At 39.2% G+C, this 26,798-nt stretch overlaps 1 protein-coding gene across 1 annotated transcript in view; it reads right to left on the reverse strand.

Moving 5' to 3' along the window:
- The window catches only part of TBCK (TBC1 domain containing kinase), a 186,743-nt gene that overhangs the window by 129,368 nt on the left and 30,577 nt on the right, over positions 1-26,798 (reverse strand). Inside the window, exons 4-7 of the mRNA XM_054030505.1 lie at positions 6,649-6,763; positions 4,806-4,879; positions 1,859-2,000; positions 759-819 (exon numbers count right to left, since the gene is read on the reverse strand). Of these exons, the coding sequence (XP_053886480.1) occupies positions 759-819; positions 1,859-2,000; positions 4,806-4,879; positions 6,649-6,763 (392 nt within the window). The remainder of the gene's footprint in view (positions 1-758; positions 820-1,858; positions 2,001-4,805; positions 4,880-6,648; positions 6,764-26,798) is intronic.

Below are 26,798 nucleotides of genomic sequence, written 5' to 3' on the forward strand. Positions count from 1 at the left end.
TATTCAAAATAGTGAGAGATTTAGAAAGAAAATTTGCTGAAGAAAAATTTGTGTTAACAGTAGTTAACTTTACAGGTACTGCAGACAGCTTTAGACCAATTTAACATGTGTCCTCAGGTCTCAATTTGAGGACCCTCACACTTGATAGTTCCCAGGTCAGTCTGTCGCAGCACTCCCACTTTGCTGTAGGTCTTTCTTTTTAAAGAAGCTTGAATGGCATTTTAAAAACTGTTAAGTCTTTCTACTAGCCTCATCTCATTCAAATCACACCTACACCTCCGTGTCTATAGCACGGTCGACAAATTAAAAAAAAGACGACTATAACTAAAAGAATCTAGAACTAGCAAGACATGCTTGTCACTGCCTGAACAGTTATCCTTCCATCCAACCCTTTATCTGTTTAGTGGCTTGCATACTAATATCTTTGGCACAGAGACTGTGTTCTTGACTTGTTTATACCAAATAATAAATAACCATCAGAACTGGCTCCTCTCAGCAACTCCTCCTCTACCCCACCATTCAACACACTACAAGCACAATGCTCCTTCACTGTGCATATCTGGCACACAGTTGCTGCTGCTCCCCTATACCAGCTCAAGTGAAGCTGCTAGATGCCCATTATCTTTCCAAAATTGCATCTCCAAAATTAATTTGTCTTAGGCATGTGCATCCTGAGTTTACTTATTGCCCGATTATAGATTTATTTGGGAACTTAGAAGACCGGCATTGAACCCTGTAGTTACATTTAGGTCACTCACCTAATGTAAGCAGAAGTTTTAGTTTTTCAGCTATACCCAAGCTCTGGAACAGTTTTCTACCCTGAATGGAATAGAAAATTATGTCAACAATTAAATGTCAATCTGTCACATGTACATGCCCTGTGCAACCCTAAGTATATATAAAGAAAGTCAGGGTCAGCTGTAGGTTTTAGAGCTCTTAGAAAAGTTATCTGTTAGACAGTAAGCAACTCTCAACCTTAACTATAGCAAATCTACCATTCCACTATCATGACCATAAGATTTATTTATGTTTGTTTGTTTGTTTACCTTTTGGGGGTTGTTTTTTAAAACTGGAAGTAAATTCAGGGATGTACTCCTAATGAGCTTTCTTAATGTATCTGATTTTTTTTTTAACTAAAAAAGAATAGGATTTTAAAAACACACACATTACCATGGAAATATTGTGTAATCTTTCACATCACTATGAACAACTATAATTAAGATTTAGTTTTTAATGTCTACGACAAATAGTCATAGTTTGCTCTTATATAGTGGCTTTCAACCAATGTTATTCCCATTTTACAGATGAGGAAGCCATTCAAAGAGGTTAAATAACTTGTCTGAGGTCACAGAGCAAGTCTAGCAAAGCAGGAAACCAAAGCTAAGATTCCTGATTTCCAATGGCTTGTTCTAACCATTGAATTCCACTGCCCTGACCATACAATTCAGATAACTTAAATTCTGTTTAATGAAATAAGATTAAAGACAAACATTTTTACTGTCTGAATAATAGAACATTATGATCTTTGTGATAAAGAAGTCCAATTTATCATGTATAGCTAGTGAAAACTAAGTTGCTGGAATTTATCTGAAGTCATGGAGCCAACAGGCAACATCTTCTGTATAAATCCATGACACCACACTGGAACTCAATTTTTGGTGACAGGATGAGTTTTCCCAGTGTTATGCTCCAATAGTAAGTATCATTAGTATCCACTGAATAGTTATTGTTAATTTAACCATTACGTGCAAAACAGCTTTTCTTGAGTTGACATAGGTACTAAGTGAAAACACGTGTACACAAAATTCTTCACTGAGTGTCATATAATCAAACACACAAGAATTACTCAGTAACATACCACACAAAGCTCAAATAAAATAATACCAAGAGACCACACATCTGATTTAGGGCCAGAGGGCAGCAGCTTCTCACACTGAGTGTGATCACTAGGTTTGACAAATCCCTGTGCAATTACTTCAGGTGCCAGGTATGATGGGTACCTATAACAATGCAACAAGAGGTAAGAATTTGTACATTAAGACATTGTCAACTACACTAGTAAAAATAAGTTCTTGTACTGAAAAAAAAAATTGGATAAAAGCAAACTCACTAAAAGTGCACAGCAACTTAGAATGCCCCGAAAGCATAGTAGGTCAAACTGTGCAGACAGAGCGCCACTGTAATATCGAGTATATGAAAAATCAATTTTTTTCTTTATACAAGTGTTTTTTGTGAGCAGGAGTGAATGGTGGCAAGATTTTTTTTTTTAAAGTGTCTTACACAACAGAGAAAATGTTCATTAAACTTTACCATATGCTTGTATTTAACCTAATATTACAAGTGCTTTTCAGTATGTGTTCTTCCTTGTTGATTTCTTCATAATGTCAACAATTATATCATTCCCAATATTTAGTTCATAGCCATCAGACAACTTTTAAGTTAGTTTAGCAACAGATGGAAAATAAACCAAAAAATAAAAAACAACAATGGCCTCAACAACTCATCTTAATTTTTTTTCCATTTAAAGCTTGTTCAGTATGAATCAGATGGTACAATACTTAAAACTAAGAAGTCAACTTTTTGGGGTAGAGAGACCATAGCTGTTGATGTTCGAAGCTTCAGAAGCCAAAGGGCCGTTGTTAGTTAAAAAATGTCCCAAAGATTACAAAGCATCACAAGAAGCCTGACTACAGGAGCCAGAAAGATACTGAAGTGAAACAATTTCATCTTGTGTGTACAAAAAGAGATACATATAGAGGAAGTTACTAATAAGGACACAGGAAAAAAAGCAAGGGGGCAACAGAGAATGAGACCGTAAAACTTTGAGAACCAATATAATTCAGAAGTTGAAGAAACCATTCTCTCACTTACAGGGAACTACAAAAGATTTTGAAACAATAGGTTCTTGGAATGTGTTGGGGACCACTTCTTGTTTCAGAACATGGAAGAGGCAACCAAGGGGTCAGTCCCCCTCACACAAAGAGGAATTGGTTGCAAATCTGAAGGCAGAGGACAACAGACAAATTGCTAAAGATCAGTCCAAAAGAATAGGGCTAGTATGTGGGGACAAAATCAGAAAAGCTAAGACACAAAATGAATTACACATACCAACAGGTTTCAGAGTAGCAGCCGTGTTAGTCTGTATCCATAAAAAGAACAGGAGTACTTGTGGCACCTTAGAGACTAACAAACGGATGCATACCGAAGAAGTGGGCTGTAGTCCACGAAAGCTTATGCTCTAATAAATTTGTTAGTCTCTAAGGTACCACAAGTACTCCTGTTCTTTTTACACATACCAAGGTGCATAAAAGAAGTTATATACATATATTAGGAGCAAGAGAAAGACAAAGAAAAGCAGAGGACCACTACTTGTTAGGGAAGGAGAACTAATAGTAGACAATACCAAGCTCTCTTTCTCACACATGGGCACATCAATACATGAAACATTATCGAGGAAAATGAAGTGATCAAGTAACATGCAAAAAAATAAAAATGAACCAAAATAAATTTGCATATGATTAAAACATAAATTTTAGCAAGTTAAAAGTAACTTAAATCTTAATATCTAAGGACACTTTTAGAACTAGAAATTGTGGTTTATTTAAGCTGACCAACTGGTTTACGGTTAAAGTATTTGGATAAATGGTGGTGAATTTATGTGAGATTTGCCTTGCCATCAGAGTTACTCTCAAAGGCTAAAGTTTAAAATTGTATTGTTAATTCACTTTTTTTTTTTACTCTGAAAAAAAAATGATGAAACTGTGGGTGAAAAAAAATCCTTAATTATAGTTACCTGCATTGTTTCTATTACAGTTAGACACCCCAATCTGATCCCATCAGGCATCTCAGGTTGGACACTCCAAATGAATAAATGTAAGCATGTTGCATTCAGCTATAACTTGAATGGATGTTTATAAGGGTTATTTACTTTCATTCTGTTTTATGTATTTGCATTTCTTGGTGTACTGTGACTTTGTAAAAGTTTTGTTATTCATTTTCTACCCATCTCCTGTGTCTGGCCTGCATACCAAGCTCATAATTATACTATCTGGGAGTTGAAAGCAGATGTCACGTTAACAACTTCTACGAAGGAATATAACAACTGCCACAGTGGATGCGACCAGAGGGCCACTGTGTCTGAAAGTGGCCAGCAACAGATGTTTCAGAGGAAGATGTGTAAGAATCCCACAGAAGGTATATGTGGTATAATCTGTCTCCACAAAAATAAATCTAACCTCCAATAATTAGTTGTTAGGTTAAGCCAAAACTCTGTATTTGTATTAATTATAATTCTGGATATTCTTGTTGTCTATATATGTTCCCAATTCCTCTTGGACTCTTATTAGGTGTCACGGTTACAAGGAGAACTGCACCTTAACTCCTTTTAGTCCCTCCAGAGAGTATCCCCTCAGCTGACAGACGTGGTTTCCTGCACCTCTCAGTGGATAGAACCCTATGGTCAAACCCCTCCTAGTTTGGATCTCCGGGATGCAACCCCCTGGTTCCCAACCATGTTAATGCGACAGGCCCAGCCACGTTTAGCACCTCAGACTCCAAGATCCAATGACGACTGAGGTAGTTAAAGTGACTCAAACATTTTCTTTCAAACTAATTATTTATTCACTCACCCAAAAATACAAAGCGCACAGAGTTACAGATTAAAAAAAGTTGTACAGGCATATTTCCCTTTAACTAATGTTTAATCTTTCCTTGCAGGCTTTCATACATTTCAGTGTGTGCTCCCAACAATTTATTATCAAATATACAATGCCTAAGAGGTCTATATTGCATGTATGTATCCTTACCCTATAGGAAAATCAACATCAACACCATGAGCTGTCATGTGGTATAGTCCAAACTTAGCCAATTTAATATGTCCCTGTAAAAGAAAAAATATATTAGCAATGAAACTCTACATATTACATAGGCCACAGAAAGAATTAAAAATATATAAATTCTTTTAAATTGTGCTAGCAATCTGAGAAGTGTCAGAAAGAGCTGGAGACTGAAATTTTCTGTTTGTCCCAAGTGTATTTTAAAAATACAAAACCCAGCTTCTCAGGTCCTGATTTCTATATGCAGAAAAAACTTTACTGGAAATTAATGAGAGTGTTTACTCGTGTGGGCAGCATACTGGGAAATAAAATGAACACCACACTAAGAGAATATTAAGCCAAGTTTCCTTACTTTCTGTGCAGTCATAAGCAATGTTCCTTCATTTTTTTCTTCTTGCATTCAAAACATATTTCCCCCCCCCCAACCTACTTCCACTCAGGTTTAAAAATTGGAATGCATTCTTTCTCTTCTCCCTCATTCCATTTATCACTTCATTTACTCAGTCCTCTCCTTCCTCCCTTCCCATCAATTCCATACCTAACTTTCATTACCAACCTTCTCTCCAGCACTAACTCATTCCTTTTCATTCATCTCCTATCCATAATGATGTTAAAAGAACATTTACTGCATATTACCCCTATACATTACCACAGTTGTTTCCTCTCTGAAGTCAGAGCAGTGACATCTGTGCTGCTTTAGAGAAGGTTACGTTAACACTCCCAATATAAAAAGCCAAGTTTTCCCGGGTTATTTCATTATAAAGAAATAACTCCAGGCCCAAGCCTGACATACAAACTCTCATTTTACCATGGTCACATGTCAGGCTGCACCAAAATGGGTTTGATGTCTGAGTGAAGACTACAACCCATCAGGTTTTTAAGCAATTTAAGGGGGGAGGGAGAGAGAATCAATCCTTTAAAAGTCCATGTAACTGCTTTCTCCAGCTTCCTGTCATCTATTTTAAGTCTTTAATACCATCTTAAAATCCTGAATACTTTTGTTCCTCAGGATTTCATTTTCTATGAACTCAGTTTTCATCAAATTGAAATACATGTCATTTACCCAAAGCAAGGAAACAGAACAACAGTGTTTCTGCCTGTTCCCTTTCATTGCACTGTTCCACTTCATTGCAAAGGTAGGATTTGAGATGAGAGATAGTGGTAGTACTATTTGGCTCCTTTAAAGAGGAGTTAAAAAAAAGTAAAGCACAATTAGGCTCCTTAGTTTCAATGCACTGATGTGACTGCTCAGACTACATCCATTATGTTTTTCTTGCTTTTTGTACATGGCATCTATATTCCTTTCTGCAAACTAGAAAATCTGTGACAGATGGGAGAGAACGATCAGAATTTGGGACTGCATTGATCCACTCAGATTATGAAACAAAAATACACCACCATCTAAAAAGCATATACTAAACTCTTTTCCACCGTGTGTGTGTGTGAGAGAGAGATGAGATATACGCAGCATTAGCCACAACTACGCTTAAGGGTTAAATTATCCTACAGCAGTAGTCAAGGTGGTCTATGAATGCCAATACAAAAAAAAGTCATAATAGGACAACTTCCTTAAAAAAAGAGACAAAAGGTAAAAAACCTGGTCTGGGAGCCATGGAAAAGGGACTAAACTGTAAACTCTACTGAAATTCTGCACATTTTGAGAACACTTCTTGTTTTGACTGTAAAAATGTCCCTATTATAAAAAAATATTTCACCCAGAAGGATCCCAAAGCCATTTCTCACTGGCCAGGCCCCAAAATGTACAATGTGTCACTGACTTTGATTGCTTAAGAGAATATTCCAATAGCCTTACCTCTCGATCCAGGAGGATATTGTGAGGGGAGAGTGCTCGGTGGACCATTCCATGTTTGTTCATATATTGCAAACCCTGCAATACCTCAAATGCTATGCGTAAAATCCTTGAAAAGCTGAAAAGTAGAACAACATACTGTACCCATTTCCTTTTTTAAAAATTTGCAAACAAGTATGTAAGTTATGGATACTGATGATTTGATTTCCTTTTGTTACACTGGTACTCTAATTGAGCTATTCCTTCTCATCTACTGATGAAGTTTTTGTGAAATTTTTGTGCATCAGGTTGAGGGGGCAATTTTTTTTCCACCCTCCTCCAGACTTGCAAAGTTTAGGCTTCATAAAGAGCTTGCAAAGCTCTTTCCCAACCTTAGGCAAAGTTTAAATAAGCAAAACCAAAATATATTTTTTCATATTGTTCAGCTATGTTTGTTTGCTGCTTCCCAGCTGTAGTTTAGTTGATGTCACCAGATTTCCTCAGACAGTTAATTTTTCCCATCTAGCAACAGCATTAATGCTTCACCAGAGGTTGTGTTTTTCCAGTCACTACAAAACTAGTACTCGGAACTTTCTAGAGTATATCACAAGCATAAGTGAGGGTAGAGGTAGGAGGGGAAGGTAATCAGCTGATCAGCTAGGGTTAGATGAGAGATGCAAAGCAAGCTTACTGGGATAAAGTAGGTGTAGAACAGTGGGATCGTGTCTGAGCTAGGGCAATTATATTGAGGGGAGGAAGAGGAGAAACAAAGAGATAATGCCAGGAGAAGACAGGTATGTAGCAGCATCCAGAAGGTCAGCTAATTACTCCATCTTGCGGCTCATTGCCATATTCTATTTGCAGCTAGATTATTTCCTTAATCTTTTGAGTCTCATATACTTAATGCTCAGACTGAAGGATTTGTTCTGAATGCTGTACACTCTGCACCCCCACTCCCGTGAACTGCTAATCACCCCTTTATATAATTGCCCTTGGCCAGAGACAGTTCCTCCTACATGGTATTACTAGCTCTACTTCAGAATTTACCTCCAAAATGCACCAATGAAATAAATTCAGGTGGCTGGGAGAGGGAATTACCCCAGGTTCAGTGGAGGCGGTACACTAGGTGTATCGAAGTGGTTAGCCTGACAAGATGGGAATAAAAAAAAGTTACTCCTTCAGTAACAGTATTAGCTCCTCCAACTGGAGTGAGAGAGAGCACATTTTCTAAGCTGGTAGCACAGAGGGCAGGAAAAAACAAAGCAATCACTGCTGTTACTGGAGATGCAGATAACTAGAGTACTCCAGTTCCAGAAAGGTTATAAGGGATCAATACCGAATACTGTAGTCTGTACCTCATATATCAAGTGCCATTTATAAATCCTCAATATTCAAGGCACAAAATGCTCCATCTTGCCTTAGTCATCAATATCCCCTTAAGGAGAGGCTGACATCAATGATAAACTCTACTGAATTCTGTGCAATATACATTATTATCCCACAAGGAACTAAAAATGAACTAGCACACTAATCTCACTTGCAACAGAATAGACTAGTGCTGCTGCCAGCCTCCCTGGACAGATTTAATTTGAACATATGTTCTCCACACCCGTACACTACGGTGCTGAACTTGTCAGGAATCTGCAGGATATGGCATAGTTTACGTGCCTATAAAACAGTATGTAGCACACTCACCTCACCTTTAAAAAATAAAAATAACTGCATTAAAACTGATCCTTGTTTTGTGCAATGTTTCTCCATGGATATAATGGTGAAACTTAAAGTAGAAGTCACTCCAACATGTGCATGCACCCCAAGAAAGTTACCATTTACTGTGTCAGCTTTAATAGACTCTTATTGCGTCCCCTGCAGTAAAAAAAGACTCTCTCTCTCACACACACACACACACACACACACTCACTCCACAGCTGTCTGGTCAAGAACCATGAGAAACATCAGAATGATAAACAGATTCCTCTAGGCTAGCCCTCTGCACAGATACTTGTTTATAAAGAGACACCATCAGAGTTAGGTCCTTACATTTAGAGGGCAAGACTCAGATGCAAAAGTCTTCCAGATTCTCTCAATTTAATTTCTTTATTTTTATTTTGAATAAATTCGCACACTGTTTGGCAACTCAAACTTTCTAAACTTTAGATGAAAACAAACATCCATCCATATTTCAGGGCCCGTCCCTGATCTAAAAAAGAACAAAAAAACCAAAAACCAGCATGTCCCAAGCTGGCGGATTGTCAAGGTGAGCCTCTTGTTTAAGCTACACACTTAGATGTTGCTGGTAAGAGTTTTAAACCAGTGAAGTCACATAGCAGTTCTACAACAACAGATGGACATCATAAATAAAAATTCATAATTTCATTGCAGACAGGGTAAAAAAACACTGTGGTTTGTTAAAGACATCTTCATTAGTAACAACGGAAACAGAAAAGCACTTGCTATTTAAATTCCTTTATGTATGAATATTCTCCGTCTCCCAGGTAGTTCCAGCATAAACGTTTACCTTTACTGGGTGTGACAGGAATTTTAAATTTATGAAGCCTTTAATAATGGTGCAGACACTTTTTTATAAAGAGACACCATCAGAGTTAGGCTCTTAAATTTAGAGGGCAAGACCCGCATGCAAAAGTCTTCCAGATTCCCTCAATTTTTAATTTTTATTTTGAATAATTTATTTTTAATAATGGTGCAAGGGAGCAAATACACCAATGCAGTCCTGTAAACAATGCTACTACCTGAACACCAAGGGCGATGAGCTTGATCAATGTAAGGATACCAGGTCCATCCTAGTCATTCCTGGGACAAACACAACAAATATGACTGTACTAAAACTTGGCATTATGTAGTTGCTAGTTGAAAAAGTAGTTTCTTCACATTTTCAGTATGCTAGTTGTTCCTAAGTTCTCACAATAAAATGCATAATAAAAGCTACTAAAAAACTTCTTTCATTCTAACAGAGCTTGAAAATGTTTATATTGTCATTAGAAAAGGGGTCTTTGGATGACCAGTGATGTGTCAAGCGAAACACTGAGAACAAAGTAGCAGGTAGAAGATTTCACAGTCAGGTAGAAGATTTCACAGTCTGGTAGGGATTTGGTGTGCAAGGCAATCTATCTTACAAAGAGGACAAATACACCATGTACCTGAGCTACATAGATATTTTCATCCTCTGGACTGATGACAAACTCCTTCATAGATTTTCACCAGAACTTCAACCACCACCATGCATCCATTAAACTCTCTCTGGAACACTCTCATACCAGCAACAACTTCCTGGACACCACGATCTGCTTCAGCAATGAACAACTACCCAAGAAATCTGTTATCTTCAGCCAGGCACTTGGATACCACAGAATATGCTCCGAGGAGGAAGTCCAGGATGTACACTGTAACACATTCAGAACCACCTTTACCAAACAAGGACGATCCACAGAGAAGTAGATCGCACCATGGAACAGGCCACCCAAATATCCTGAGAGAACCTGCTTCAATACAAGGAATAAACACCCCCCTTCAACCGCCTACCCCTAGTTGTCACCTACTGCCCCACACTGGAACCCATACAGGGCATCATCAAACAATGACAACCTATACTAGATGGAGACCCCACCCTGAAAAAAAGCTTTCCTGAACTCCCTCTTCTGGCCTTCAAACAACCCCCAACCTCTCCAAGCTCATCATCAGAAACAAGCTCCCCATAGACCAGGACACACCAACTCAAAGCAACACCAGACCCTGCCAGAACAACAGATGCAAAACCTACAGCCATATCTCCACAACTACAATTACTGACACCCCACACAACACACCTTTCAAGATCTATGGCTCCAGCCCATGCCTATAAAAACATGTGGTTTACCTCAAACTGTGCACTAAATACCCCAACAGCAACTACATGGGTGAAACCTGACAATCTCTCAAATGAATTCACACAGGAAAATAATAAAAGACAAAAACACCATATTACCTGTGCATGAACACTTTTCACAAAGTGCTCTCTCTATATCCAATCTATCAGTCCTCATCCTCAAAGGAAACCTGCACAACACTTTTAAAAGATGAGCCTGGGAGCTTAAATTCATAACTTTGCTAGACACTAAAAATCATGGACTGAATAGACACTGGATTTATGGCTTATTACAACAATGTATATAAACCCACTAACAGAACCCCCGTCCCCTCCACCAGCAGCTCCCCATTTCTTCCTTTCCTTCCTCCAACTGGGGGGTGTTAACTAACCACTTTACCTTGAATGGTCCCTTGAAAAATATATTAACTATGTATGCTAAACAATCTGTTCCATCTTGTATTTAGCTGTGCCATTCAGAGTAAGTCACCCAGATGTCAAGAAGAACTCAAAAGCTTGTCTCTCTCACGAACAGAAGTTGGTCCAATAAAAAAATATTACCTCACCTGCCTTGTCTCTCTTAACAGGTCATCAGACAAACTGTAGGACAAAGTGGTCCTCTGAACGGAAGAGCCTTAGAATGACTGTATTTGCAATAAATTTCTTAAATGGATATCTGCCTGAGTAAAGCAATGCTCAGTTGTTACACTAGAGGGCCTCAGCTGCACACCTATCATTCTTGAATTGAGTGACCACACAGAATGGGTAAAAATGTGGCCACAAAACTACTCCAACAATGCCTGAAAATGTCTTTAGATTTTTCTGTCATTAAATACCAGTTCCAGAATGATTAAACATAAAAGTATCAGAGGGGTAGCCGTGTTAGTCTGTAGCCACAAAAATAATGAGGAGTCCTGGTGGCACCTTAAAGACTAACAGATTTATTTGGGCATAAGGTTTCGTGGGTAAAAAACCCACTTCTTCTGGTGCATGGATAAACATCCATAAACTCCATGCATCTGAAGAAGTGGGGTTTTTACCCACAAAAATTTATGCCCAAATAAATCTGTTAGTCTTTAAGGTGCCACTGGACTCCTCGTTGTTTTTAAACATAAAAGAGAAGGTTTGTCATCCTGATCTCTGAAGTTTCATTGACTGACAAAATGGATTAAAAATGTATGTGTAAAAATCCGAGCATATTTGCTTTTCATATTGATCAACCTTTAAATGGTGAAAAAAAAATCAATTCAAATTCCACTGGCTCCCAGTAGCCAAAAGCTATCACCATAGCATCTCAGTGCAATGGTCGCTGAGAAACAGAGTCTGCATATTTTCCATAAGTAAACAAATACCCTATTGCCAAAACTTTAATGCTGTGTATATCTGAAGCCTTTCTTTAGGAAAAAGTATTGCTTGTGATTATTAGCACTAGGATTTGAGTTTAACTGCTATTAGCCTGACAATCGTATGCAAACTTAAATGATTGCAAATGAGTGAGAAATGGGTAGAAGAGGCACTTTATGCATCGACATAGGGCCAGGCACAACAGCAGTCCTTGTGCTCCCCAAGAGAACTGCTTCAGGCTAGCAATGTGTCTAGCCTCCTCAGAATGGTTTGGGTCCTTCCAAGTCTCTACAGGTGCTAATGGAACTGTCCCAGCATTGTGGGGGTGCACATGCTGCAGCCTCCCAACTTACACTCCACCTGGAGATCCCACTGACCTTGCATTACCCCTTCCATGGCAATGGGTTTTAGTCACATTTGATTCCTTAGTAAGCATTTACTTACTTGCTCCAAGTGAATAAGATGACTTAGGCTACATCAGTGTTTCTCAGGATGGAGAAGGGCCTGACAAATCTCTGACTTATCCAGAGTACCACAGTTCTAAAGTCTTTAGCTATTACAGACATAGAGAAAGCTTCAAAACAGGAAACAAGTGTCATTTATAAAGAAAGGTGTGCCCAAATTTGCAGAGAGTTTGAAACAATAGCTCCATGGTGTAAACTGCCCCATGCATTTTAATGGATGCTCACTTAGCAAGGGAGATACTTTAATATCATCATCAACCACTTCATTGCTCATCAAAGCAGGTAAGAAATAAGTACCACCATAGTATGAAGATCTAGAACAGTATCTCTTAAAAGCAGTGGTTCTCAAATATATTTGATTGGGCCCCCCTGCTTTGTGTCTGTAGTCATTTATGCCCCCCACTTCTCAAAGTACATATACTGCCACCCAGCTCTGAAAGCAGCGCCGTGTCAGCAGCAGCACAGAACATAAGGGTGGCAATGTGAAACGTGATATTCATCAATATTGCTTTTCACAGCAGACTTAATGCCCCATTGCCACCCTTACATCTGTGCTGCTGCTGCAACCCTGGGGTTGACAGCCAGAGCCCCGCCACCTGCAGATGAGTGAAGGGGGGGAGAGGAGAGAAAGGAGAGCCTGAACCCCCTCACGGTGAGGGATTGGGGGGTGGGGAGGGGAGGAGAGGAGAGCCCGAGCCCAGTTGATGGGGCTCCGGCTGTTGGCCCTGGAATGGTGGAGTTCCGGTTGTCTCCTTTATCCCTGCCTCCCAGCTGTTCTCAGCCCTTCTGCACAAGCCCCAGTCACATGGGACTGACAACCACAGCACTTTAAAAAAAACCCCAAAAAAGCCTACACATAGCTCCTGCCTTCCTTAACACATTACCGTGGCTCCCCTGGGATGCCCACTCCCATAGTTTGAGAACTGCTGTAAGACTTAAAGTGTGTATGCACATGTGGGAGGATATATAAAGGACTAGCAAGGGGGATGGAAGATGTATAAATTAAGATATGTAGGCCCTTAAACACCCTGTGATAGGGTGTCCGGTGATGGTCACCCATGGTTTCACTTTCCTAAGGGGGCAAGGAAGAGACTTTCAATGGGATTAGTGATATTAAGTCACTTAGAGGCTTCTGAATTTACCATCTTCTATAACCATGTAAAAATAATATTTCAGAACTAATCCAAAGTATTGTTCTTGCTTAGAAGGTCATTACAGATGTTAATACCAATCTAGATAAATTGTCAATACATAAACTACAACTAAAGTGTCTTTGGAATGGCTTAAAACTTTTTTTCACTTGGGCATCGCACTACAAGAGAGACAAGTATGATATTACTGAACACCCTGGCCTACCATGAAACAGTACAGCAAAAAATAAAGAAAACTGAACTGGGTAACATCAGCGGTACAGAACATCAGCAGAATGAGTACAGGGATTACTGGAGCTGCTCTCTGAGAAATCCTTTTTAGAAGGAGGAAAAAAATTCCCATTCTTGAGCAAGTAGCTCCAAAAATCCATACTAGAAAGCTCTTAAAAGCAATATAAATAAGCTGAATTAGAGTGGGGAAAGAAGAATTTTTAAGACAAATAAAAAATGATGAATACTGTATTACAACCTTCAGAATCTATCAGCCAAAAACCACACCTAATGATTAATGTGTCCACACTCGTGATTAGAAAACGAATGGATGGAATTATAGATTTAGAGAGGCCATTTCCATTTTTACCCAGGAGTCAGCCTGACCTCTGATCTGATGGGTTTTTAAACAGAGTGGAGATAAGAGAACCTTTCCTGGAAGTATGCTGAACCAAAAGCAACAGTTGCTTTGGAAGTGGTTTGCCTTTTTGTGCTACTCAAAGGAAATGATGAAGTAATCCATTTCTCAGAGCATTTGTCCTTCCCAGATAACATTTAAGAGTACAGACCACATTCAAGATTCTTCTTTTGTTACCATTTTGGGTTGAGGCAGAGATACTGCTTGATTAATATCTAGGCTAACATTTTTCTTTGGAATGAACCAAGGCACAGTTCTAAGCTCTGCTGTGTCAGGATAAAAAAAAAACAATAATACTGAAATCGAAGTAAAAACTAGAATGAGAAGCGGCAGACACAGAGTGCTTACCTTTTCCTTATAGGTCTTATCAATCTTAGCAAGAAGCCTGCCCCCTTGGAAAAAGAGAAGAAGATGTTACAGATTGAACACGTGGTTAGGATCTTGGGCTGGACAGCTGACCTTCTACATTTCAGGACAAACAACATTGTGCATCTGTCCATTTTAGAAAGATGTTAGCAAGGGCCTTTTTAATTTTTCTGCATTTTCAGGCATCTTCAAAAGAAAAAAAAAGGCTCTCCTAAAGACCAGCATGTCAACATCTGCTTTCCCTAAGCTAGAGCAGAAAGTAACTCCTGTGTGAACTAATAGCAATCACCCCTTATAACAGGTCACTCATTATTCTGAGTCCTCCATGTCTCTGGCAATTGACTATACAGAGGATGACCTATTACTTTAGCTATTATCTGAAGCTATTTTCTACAGGAAGATATTGTACAAGTGTCAGCTATTATTATTACAATTTATTTTTTACTGTTCAGTTTCACAACAGTAATTTGATATTACCAACACTGTCCATTTTATTGTGTGACATTCCATTGTTCTAGCCTCCAGGAAGTTATTTTAAATACCACTGTTTTTGAACAAAGAAAACAATTGCTTTGCCCAGGAGTGGGAAAAGGGATTTTTCAAAATACATTTGACAGCTGGCGGCAGCACCATAGATGGCTCAGAGGCTGAAATAAAAATTCCTCAATATATGTATTATGAATTCTTAGACCACAAGGACTAGTGATCACACAACTGGAGTTCTGAGATACTTGGATTCAAGAGATAGACCTATGAAGTTGTTGAAAAGAAAATGACATAAGAAAATAAAGAGCCAAAGGAAGATAAAGAAAATATGTTTGCAAGCCCGAATGATAATAAGCAGGTTGTAGGTTCACACAAGCACAATTAAAAAGAAAGTTAATGGCAGCCTGAATATGAAACTTGTACATTGTACCACTTAGCAAAAGCAAAAGCATATTCAGAGCATTAACTGAAAAATATACCTCCTTTCTTTTTCAGTCCTATCATAGCTGTCTGCTCCCACACTTATGTGATGCCCCAGCATACAAGCTGGGCTACAATGATTTTTGGGCAGTAATAACCAGAAGACACAGGCCAGTTTAAGATTCTCAGCAGCACTTCCTTTTCCTAGACAAAGCATTCACACCATTGTCAAGATAGATGAATACTGGATGCTGCAGAACAGCCACATCTGTTGTCATAATCCTAGTGGGATTAGGAGTTGGTTGGAAAAAAACCCACATCTATATTCTTTGGCAGTGGCTAGTGCACTATGGTATAGCTAGTCAGAATGCACTGACAGACACACACTAAAGCAGTCTAGTACTCGTGGCTGCAAATACAAGGTTGAAACAGCAGAAAACATGGTGTGTTGACACAAACCAAATCATGTTATTTGTAAATTGGTTACGATGACTGTCTTTCACTAATTACAATGTCATGACTGTTGTGACAGTGTGGGGAATAACTGTGTCCAGTTATGAACAACATATGGTTTTATTAATGCTATTTGTAAGCATAACAGTCACTGAGGATTAGATCATCCATTTTGTTGCAGGAACTTGACACATAGTGAGGAAGCAACAAAGGGTCCTGTGGCACCTTTAAGACTAACAGAAGTATTGAGAGCATAAGCTCACTTCTTCAGATGCAAATCTGAGGAAGCTGTCTGGAAAGTGGTGAAAAAGCAATCAAGGGCTATTAGCATTAACTGGCTCTCACAGGCTTGAACAATGGGTTTTAGCCAGCTGGGCCTTTCCTTTGAATGGACTCTTTACCAAAACTTCATTTAGGAGAAGGGAGCTGGAACTCTCTCTGATCCACTTACATAGATGGTGGAGCTGCAGCTTTCTCTGCTTGACAAACACAGAGATTGGTTTTAAAGGTGTGTTTCTCCAAGCCAAAGGAAACCATTTCATCACCTGAAACAAGAGACGCAGAAGGAGGACAGGTTTCAGAGGGGTAGCTGTGTTAGTCTGTACCCGCAAAAACAAGGAGGAGTCCTTGTGGCACCTTAGAGACTAACAAATTTATTTGGGCATAAGCTTTTGTGAGCTATAACTCACTTCATCAGATGCACGGAGTGGAAAATACTGTAGGCAGGTATAAATACAAAGCACATGAAAAGATGGGTGTTGCCTTACCGAGTGGGTAAGTGAGTGAGTGCTAATGAGGCCAATTCAATTAGGGTGGATGTGGCCCATTTCCAAAAGTTGGCAAGAAAGGATGAATATCAACAGAGAGGAAATTATTTTTTGTAGTGACCCAGCCACTCCCAGTCTTTATTCAGGCCTAATTTGATGGTGTCAAATTTGCAAATTAATTCCAATTCTGCAGTTTCTCATTGGAGTCTGTTTTTGAAGTTTTTTGTTGAAGAACTGCTGCTTTTAAATCTGTTATTGAGCGTCCAGGGAGATTGAAGTGCTCTCCTACTGGTTTTTGAATGTTACAATTCTTGATGTCTGATTTGTGTCCATTTATTCTTTTGCGTAGAGACTGTCCGGTTTGGCCAATGTACATGGAAGAGGGGCATTGCTGGCATGTGATGGCATATATCACATTGGTAGATGTGCAGGTGAACGAGCCCCTGATGGTGTGGCTGATATGGTTAGTTCCTATGATGGTATTCCTTGAATAGATATGTGGACAGAGTTGGCAATGTGGTTTGTTGCAGGGATTGGTTCCTGGGTTAGTGTTTCTGTTGTGTGGTGTGTAGTTGCTGGTGAGTATTTGTTTCAGTTTGGGAGGCTGTCTGTAAGCGAGGACTGGTCTGTCTCCCAAGGTCTGTGAGAATGAGGGATCGTCCTTCAGGTTGTAGATCCTTGATAATGCGCAGGAGAGGTTTCCATTGAGGGCGGTAGGTGAGGGCTAGTGGCGTTGTGTTACTTTCTTTGTTGGGCCTGTCCTGTACTAGGTGACTTCTGGGTACCCTTCTAGCTCTGTCAACCTGTTTCTTCACTTCCGCAGGTGGGTACTGAAGTTTTAAGAATGCTTGATAGAGATCCTGTAGGTGTCTGTCTCTGTCTGAGACAAATGTGGTTGTACCTTAGGGCTTGGCTGTAGACAATGGATCGTGTGATGTGGTCTGGATGAAAGCTGGAGGCATACAGGTAAGTATAGCGGTCAGTAGGTTTCCGGTACAGGGTGGTGTTTATGTGACCATCGCTTATTTGCACTGTAGTGTCCAGGAAGTGGATCTCTTGTGTGGACTGGTCCAGGCTGAGGTTGATGGTGAGGCACAAATTGTTGAAATCCTGGTGGAATTCCTCAAGGGCCTCCTTCCCATGGGTCCAGATGATGAAGATATCATCAATGTAGCGCAAGTAGAGTAGGGGCACTAGGGGTCAAGAGCTAAGGAAGTGTTGTTCTAAGTCAGGCATAAAAGGAAGGAACATAAAAGGAACATAGAAGAAACCTGCCTATGAAACTCTGGGGATTGGGAGGATTGAGACACTGGTTCCAGGGTCTAGGTGGCAGGATTGCAGGGTTCCACAGGGTCTGCACCTAGGGAGGGTGCCTGAGTGACCTGGAGCAGGAACAGTGACATTAACTACCGGAGCTTAGCAACACATGGGATCTGATCACAACAGACTTGAATCTTCTCTGAGAACAGGACTGGACGAGTCTGTGACTGTTGTAATATGAATAAATCCTTAATGTGACATTACTGTAGCACATGCAAAACTACAAGCAATAGGAAGGGAAGTTTGCAGTTAGCTTACAGAATACCACGCAGATAGACTACTAACTTGTTCACCCCCCGCAGAGGAGTTTAGAATACATAGTTTGTGTGGTCCAATGGTTACAGCAGCCTGGTTCTAATCCCAGCTGAGATGCTGAATCATGTGACCTTGAGGAAGTCATTTGACCTCCTTATGTCTTCATCAACCCAGCTGGAAAATTGGATAAAAAGCAGGACCTGGTTGAAAACCAGATGTACATTTGACGCGAGTCTTCCTGGGTAAATAAATTACAAAAACTCTACACAGAACAACAGGATTTTGATGCATGTGGGAATGCCTTTATTTAGCACTTTATTATGTATTTGATTAAAAAAGCTGCACTGAGATTGTGATGGTAAGCATAGCTAATTTAGTTGGGAAAGGTACTATCAATTATATGAACTGGAAGGGAATGTAGCAGACAGAATAGAATACAAAAATTATTAAGTTTATTATAAAACTCCTCAGGAAGCCTCTAACTTATGTGTAAGGGTATTTGGTGTACCACATCTTCATCTGGCTCACACCACTTGTGATTCAAAATACTGCTGGGTTTTATTATACTTTTCAAAAGCATAAGGATGACTTTGAAGGCAATGTTTAAGTGTCTATATGAGTGAAATCACATCACAGGCTGTGAAGCATTCAGCAGGCAGACCTACCCTTCAGTATTATTCCAGTGCTAATGTAAATCATGAGGAAAATGAACAAAGGTATCATTAAAAAAGGAAAAGTTGTTTCCAATACATGGCGTACTGTACTTAAGGATGTTTTAATAGATGTGCTATTTTTCTTTTTCAGTGCATTGTCATTATGAATGATTTAATGGTCCTGACTGCTTATAAAGCAGAAGTTTTAAAGCTTAACACCTTGAGTTTCTTTAAGGTCTATAGCATTCATCCTATAAAAAGAGGAAGTGAATGAATAAAGTCCTTTGGAAAACAACAGATACACCTTATAAAGAATTATCCTAATGACATCTGCAAAGCCATGTGATTTAGTGCTTAGAGCAAAAATACCTGTGATCCATGTTCCCAGTTTCTGATGCTGACTCTGCCACCGACTGACCAGGGACAAACCACTTCGCCTACACCGTAGTCTGAGTCAGCCCAGATGTACAAGGTAAAATAATAAGATACTTTTTATTGGACCAACAAATATGATGCAACAGACAAGCTTTCAGGCCAAAATGATCACCAGATGGAAAAAATAGGTAAGAACAGACCTCTCTTAAAACCAGATGCTGGTCTATGCATTCCCAGGTAAAAAATTTACTAATATGACAGGATGTGACATGAAGGTGACAATAGGGAGAAAACATTAAAATAAAATTTCTCACTAAAAAGCCATGTAATGACACCTGAACATACAATAACAAGCTAAATTTAAGTAGGATTATTAACATACCTCACGCTTCACATGGACACCATTTCATTAACGGAAACAAGAACCATACAGACCTCTCACATCCTCCTGCACTCCGCCCCTTCAAAGAGAGCACACTAGTGACAGAAGAGCAGAACTAACATCAAAGAGGGTCAGGGTTTCACCCCATTGTAGAGGTTATTTTATCGTGGGCTTTAACTAAATCAAAATATAAGTACATCTCCTAGGTCTGTGCATTTTAGAGTTAATGTTGTTGGCATGGTCTCCATCATGATTTGATTATAACCCACAAGCAAACACAGCAATTCTCCTTAATACTTTCAATCGCCAGGATAAGTTTACCAGGGCGACTGTGGTTAAGGATATTCTTGTTTCAAAATAAAACTTTATCGGAAAAATTAAGCGCCACACAGATTCCCAGACTCTGAGGAGTCTCATCTGTAGTCTGTCCTGGCCCTGACAACTAGACCTATTCACCAGTGTGAAGACTATGAGGCACACTGTGCTGTAATGCACTAGTCATTTACTTATAAAGCTCAGAATTTTGAATTCCAACTGAGGTCATAAGTAAAAATAAGACTTGTGATCTCCCTTGTAGTCCCTAGTGGGCATCTGCCCACAAAACAAAACCACCACACAACTTGGTACAATTAGCAGTCTTATGAGAGGTTAGTACTGGGATAGAGGTTTTGAAGGACAATCCTCAGGTTCTGTTGGGAGGGAAGCCTGTACAATGCCTGCCTGCACCTATTCATCTCTCATTTTTCCTCAATGCTAAAATTACATATACATTTGAAAATTAAGTCCAATCTGCACCTAGAAATCCCAGTGGCACTAGTGGGCTTTCTGACTGTAGATCAGTTTTCAAAAAGTCAGCAGAAGACAAAAGTGACAAATGACATCAGGGAGACAGTCACAAGTCATAATCATTTTCAGTTATTTTATAAATATTAGCCCTGCTCTTAAAAGTACAATTATCAAAGTAACATGCTATTGCCACAGTTTCAAACTTCAGTGCCTAATATCACTGGTCTACAATTTTTGAGACGTCGTCTGCTTTACAGATAAAATGTGCTATTTATTATGTATTTTGACGTGCTGAATTCAAATATGACAATTAAAACAACTGATTGGCTACTGTTTCTAAGATATTTAAGTTTTTACATTTTATGTCTATGTATATTGTGTAGATAGTAGAGTTTTAATCATAAATTGTAAACCTAGGTCTTTTCATGTGTTTATGGTTGCTTTACATGATAATATTTCACCTGTCCTGTTTATGTAACACTTTAAAAATCAGCAAAAGGGTTATATAAATAAAATTTATTATGAAACAAAAGGCAAAAAACTATTATGTACATAGTTTAGTCCTATTCAGTGTCTACTCGGCGCTTCTTGGCTTGTCTATTGTATTCATTAAATGGAGCATCTCTTGTCACTGTCCAGCAATAGTCTGCAAGCATTATTAGGCTCCATTTGCCCTGATAGCGTTTATCCATTGTTGCAATGTCCTGGTGAAATCGCTCACCGTGCTCGTTGCTCACTGCTCCGCAGTTCGGTGGAAAAAAATCTAGAGAGTGCAAAAAATGTATCTTTAGTTACATGTTGCAACCAAGGCTTTTGTATGCCTTGAGGAGGTTTTCCACCAACAACCTGTAGTTGTCTGCCTTGCTGTTTCCGAGAAAATTTATTGCCACTAACTGGAAGGCTTTCCATGCTGTCTTTTCCTCGCCACGCAGTGCATGGTCAAATGCATCATTTCGAAGAAGTTCACGAATCTGAGGACCAACAAAGACACCTTCCTTTATCTTAGCTTCACTTAACCTTGGAAATTTTCCATGGAGGTACTTGAAAGCTGCTTGTGTTTTGTCAATGGCCTTGACAAAGTTCTTCATCAGACCCAGCTTGATGTGTAAGGGTGGTAACAAAATCTTCCTTGATTCAACAAGTGGTGGATGTTGAACACTTTTCCTCCCAGGCTCCAATGACTGTCGGAGTGGCCAATCTTTCTTGATGTAGTGGGAATCTCTTGCACATCTATCCCATTCGCAGAGAAAACAGCAGTACTTTGTGTATCCAGTCTGCAGACCAAGCAAGAGAGCAAGAACCTTCAAATCGCCACAAAACTGCCACTGATGTTGGTCATAGTTTATGCACCTCAAAAGTTGTTTCATGTTGTCATAGGTTTCCTTCATATGGACTGCATGACCAACTGGAATTGATGGCAAAACATTGCCATTATGCAGTAAAACAGCTTTAAGACTCGTCTTCGATGAATCAATGAACAGTCTCTACTCATCTGGATCGTGAACGATGTTGAGGGCTGCCATCACACCATCGATGTTGTTGCAGGCTACAAGATCACCTTCCATGAAGAAGACAAGATCCTTTTGACGGTCACGGAACATGGAAACCCTAACATCACCTGCCAGGAGATTCCACTGCTGTAGTCTGGAGCCCAACAGCTCTGCCTTACTCTTGGGTAGTTCCAAATCCCTGACAAGGTCATTCAGTTCACCTTGTGTTATGAGGTGTGGTTCAGAGGAGGAGGATGGGAGAAAATGTGGGTCCTGTGACATTGATGGTTCAGGACCAGAAGTTTCATCCTCTTCCTCTTCCTCATCTGACTCAAGTGAGAATGATTCTGGTGCATCAGGAACCAGCAGTCCTTCTCCGTGGGGTACTGGGCGTATAGCTGATGGAATGTTTGGATAATGCACAGTCCACTTTTTCTTCTTTGACACACCTTTCCCAACTGGAGGCACCATGCAGAAGTAACAATTGCTGGTATGATCTGTTGGCTCTCTCCAAATTCTTGGCACTGCAAAAGGCATAGATTTCCTTTTCCTGTTCAACCACTGGCGAAGATTTGTTGCACAAGTGTTGCAGCATATGTGTGGGGCCCACCTCTTGTCCTGATCTCCAATTTTGCAGCCAAAATAAAGGTGATAGGCTTTCTTAACCATAGTGGTTATACTGCGCTTTTGTGATGCAAAAGTCACTTCACCACAAACATAGCAGAAGTTATCTGCGCTGTTCACACAAGTACGAGGCATCTCTGCTCACTTTCGCTAAACAGAAATGTGTCCCTTTGCAAAATCAAACACTGACAAATAAGAGAGCACGACACTGTATGATTTCTAGAGCTGATATAGGTCAATTTGTTCAGCAGAGTGATGTAAGCTTCTTTATGATTGCATCATCCATGACTTCTAGGAATAACATGATGCAATTCATATCATGTATGACGCAAGACCAGCTTCAGATTGCATCATTCATTGTTTTGCCTAAAAAGCAAGTACTGTCCATACCCAGTCATAGATTTATTCATAGATCCAGTCAAAGATGTATTTTAGTCATTTCCGGTTTCCCTTTATAACACACTTATCCTCTGCCATTCCCAAGTCAAGGGTCGTATATACTGACCCAATAGCATATCTTGAAAACTAGAGCCAGTCAACAATTTTAAGCATCATTTTCGTTCTCAGTGACCTAGAATTAGTAAGGTTTGACTACATTTATTTCAGAAGCATTTTGGCTGTAGAGCAGTGTATTAGACACCTAAATCCTATTTAAGCATTTAAAAGAAGAACTGGCCCAGATTAAGCCTAAATTAGCTTAATTTGGGGGTCTTAGAAAAATAAACAAGGCTTTTGATTTTATAGCATAAGTCTTATGAATGAAAAAATACATTCACATAATTTTGAACTGTTGGCATACAAAGCAACAGAATCACTATTGCCAATCACAAGTATTCAAAAATAATCAATCAGGCCCCCAAAATCATGAAAAATCTTATGGTTGTTAAGCAAGAAACAAACTCTTTTGGGTTTCAAGGCTTTTAGGGTTCACGTTTTCAAGCTTCTCTCCACAACCAAGAGGCCTGGAAACTAACAAAATAAAATAAAAGCACATGATCAAATAACTCTAGAAGCTTTTCAAAAGCATCAAATATCATGAGACTCACAATAAGGTAGCAAGAGTCGGCAATGCTGCTGACCATACAGTAAAGTATTACTTAAAGGAATACTGGGCATTCCAGAGTGTACAAAGTATCTGCAATTCCATCTCAAGCCATTAGTGAGATCATAAAGAATAAACAATCCCAAACAATTAAAAGATCAGCAGAAACCAAAATGGAATGACAAGTTTATAAGAAGTTTTGATGTATTGTATTCGGAATACACAGCCCCAAATATGTGCAAAACTGCCTATTCCCATTTTGCTGACAAGAGCTCCACCACACTATGCCCCCATTACCAGAGAACAAAGTTCACCATCAAGAAAAGAATGGCATCATTATATTAGGACCATTGAGAAAAGAGAGTCAAGGTAGAAATAAGTCCCATGGCCCATATGAACCCCAAAGCTCTCAATGTAGGAGATAAAGACTAAGCTGATACAAATGAAATGTTGAGACATTTGGGGGTTTTGTTTGTTTGTTTTGGGGGGGGGGTTGGCTGTTTGAACGGTAAAGTTTGGGGGCAAGGAGACAAAGGCAATTATAAGAAGCAGTAAAGATGAAAAATAAGCAATCTTCACCTTCTTTTGACACTATTTTGCGTATGTACAAAAATAGAGATCATGCTTTGGAATTAGTGTGTCCTTGTAACTTTTATGCAGTTTCATAAAAGGGTCCAGGATTCTGAAGTACCCATAGCATTTGGACTTTTTCACTGCTGTTCTGATTGACCCAAAGTTACATATGGAAGAGGATGACTTTTGCTAGTACTCTCACATCTCTGCATATTAAGTTCATTTTGAGAAGGCAGTGAAAAAAAGTCAAGATCGCTGAATTTAAGAAGGGGGTAGGGAAAAAGAAGGAAGAGTCCGGGTCCCAGGAGGAGTTCCCTCTGGGCCAAAATCTTGCTCTTAGTTACATGGGTGCAAATCTCACTGAGATCAACCAAAGTCACACCCATGTAACGGAAGAGGTTTTGGTCTATTATTCCTATTTCAACACTGATGATGAAACTTCAAGAGTATTAAGTACACATCGGATGTCAAGTCTTACAACGTTGTAAAGCTGATATATAATGTATAATAGGTGAAACATCCATATAGGATTATCACAAACGACTACATTCTTCCAGGTATGAGGAGAACTATAATTGGGAGAAATACTTTACATTTACACTACCTACAAGCTTGGCTAATACCTTGTGTCAGCATCGAGTGTGGTTTATTATGTTATTTCTCAATTAAGGCAATAAAACATGATCCAGTCACCTACAACCATCACAATATTTTTTGTTACAAGTTAAAAAAGTGGTACAGCTTCCTTCCCTCTCTCCTCAAATGAATGGTTGAGCTCAAATGATGATATAAAATATTGGCTGAAGTCTGCATCAAGGAACAGGAATAGTAGTAACTGCTCAGCATGAAGACAGGTTTGCCACAGTGAACCAATAAGGAAACTTATCAGAAACCATAACGATTAAAAAAAAAACCTATCTGTCCTTGGTTACTCTTCAGCTGAATGAATACCCAAAAACCACTCAAAAGTTTTAAATATTACATTTTAGAACTAAGACGCTACCTAGAGGAGACCATATGCTTATTCAGCTGTGAAACTGTTAAAACAGCAAACCTTAGTATTACTTGTATTAGCCAACCAAAGTTATTACTTTTCAAAAAGATTTCCTGTCAGGAAATTGCTGATTAATTCCATCACTATTTTTCTTGCCTCCCTACAGCCACCTTTTTTTTTTTTTTTCCTTGAGAGAGGGGGTAGGGGGAGAAAAATTATTGCATACAGTTACTAGTTGCAGCCTTTGCTGCAGCCTCTTCAAGACAAAAAATCACCAAATCTGTTTTACTGTGCCATGGTTAATTTAGCACAGCTTCTCTCTTTATACCAAAGCCAGAAGGATTATATTTATTTAATCAAAGGAAAAGCCATAAGTAAATGAAAGAGTGCTGTCATAGAAGGCCGCCAGGGTTATGCACTGGAAGTCTTGTTTTAATGTAACACATTTTATAGCTGAATATAATTTTGAGTTTAAACTTATTCCAATAATTTCTCTTTCAAATCCCTACTGCCTTCACAACTACTATACCATTCAAGCTTAATTTGATGCAAGTATAAAGAAAAAGGGTATATGGATATTATTTTTTTCTTAAAGTGAGGAATGAACAAGAAGGAACTAGGCCTTAGAGATGTAATGATGGATGTAGTTATTCCTAATGAACTCTAAAGACAGGATTGGGGCCATAGTGAGATCCTTTATAGTATGTGACCAACAATGAAGTAAAATTTTGAATACTGTAGTCTGGCAGCATGTTTCATATGCTTCACTTGCAAAGGAATATAGAACTTCCAGTAGGACTCTGCAATTTGTGGCAATGAGACTTGAATTTAATGCCATATTGTATTTGCTGGGCACAGTATTTATTTGATGGCTTTGTTAACAGGGCATGGATCTCTGGAGAGTTTATATTTAGACTGATACCTTATTAGCACAGCTTTAAGAACATAAGAATGGCCATACTGGGTCAGACCAAAAGATCCATGTAGCCCAGTGTCCTCACATTGGCCACTGTCAGAAGACAGGTGCCCCAGAGCGAATGAACAGAACAGGTAATCATCAAGTGATCCATTCCCTGTCACTCATTCCCAGCTTCTGGCAAACAGAGGCTAGGGACACCATCCCTGCCCATCCTGGCTAATAGCCATTGAAGGACCTCTCCTTCATTAATTTATCTAGTTCTTTTTTTGAACCCTGTTATAGTCTTGGCCTTCACATCATCCTCTGGCAAGGAGTTCCACATGTTGACTGTGCACTGTGTGAAAAAATACTTCCTTTTGTTTGTTTTAAACCTGCTGCCTATTAAAAGATTTAAATGATATGTGCAGAAGACTGAGAGACCCTAGAAACCAGCTTTGAACAGTGGCAACACAATTTTGTACCCCTGGGACTTAGAACGAACATTGGTAAGACTGAGGCTATGATAACTGAGGGAAGAGAAAATCACCATAAAAGGATATTACAGATCTAGAAGAGTGAAAGAATTGAAATACCTAGGATCAATGGCTGCAATCAATGGTGTGTTCATGAGTGATGCCTGGCATTATACCAAAGCTGCTTAGTGCAAATGGCAGGAGCTGACCCCAGTTCTCTGTGACAAAAAGATGCTAATAAAGTTAAAAAGTAGAGTGTATAAAACTGTAAGTCAACCCATCCTAATGTATAGACAGATTTGGCCAGCCACCAGAAAAGAAATCAATGTGCTCTCTTCAACAGAAATGAAGATGTTGAGATGGTCAAA

The sequence above is a fragment of the Malaclemys terrapin genome, chromosome 5, assembly GCF_027887155.1.
Source record: "Malaclemys terrapin pileata isolate rMalTer1 chromosome 5, rMalTer1.hap1, whole genome shotgun sequence".
In the NCBI taxonomy this organism is placed as follows: domain Eukaryota; kingdom Metazoa; phylum Chordata; order Testudines; family Emydidae; genus Malaclemys; species Malaclemys terrapin.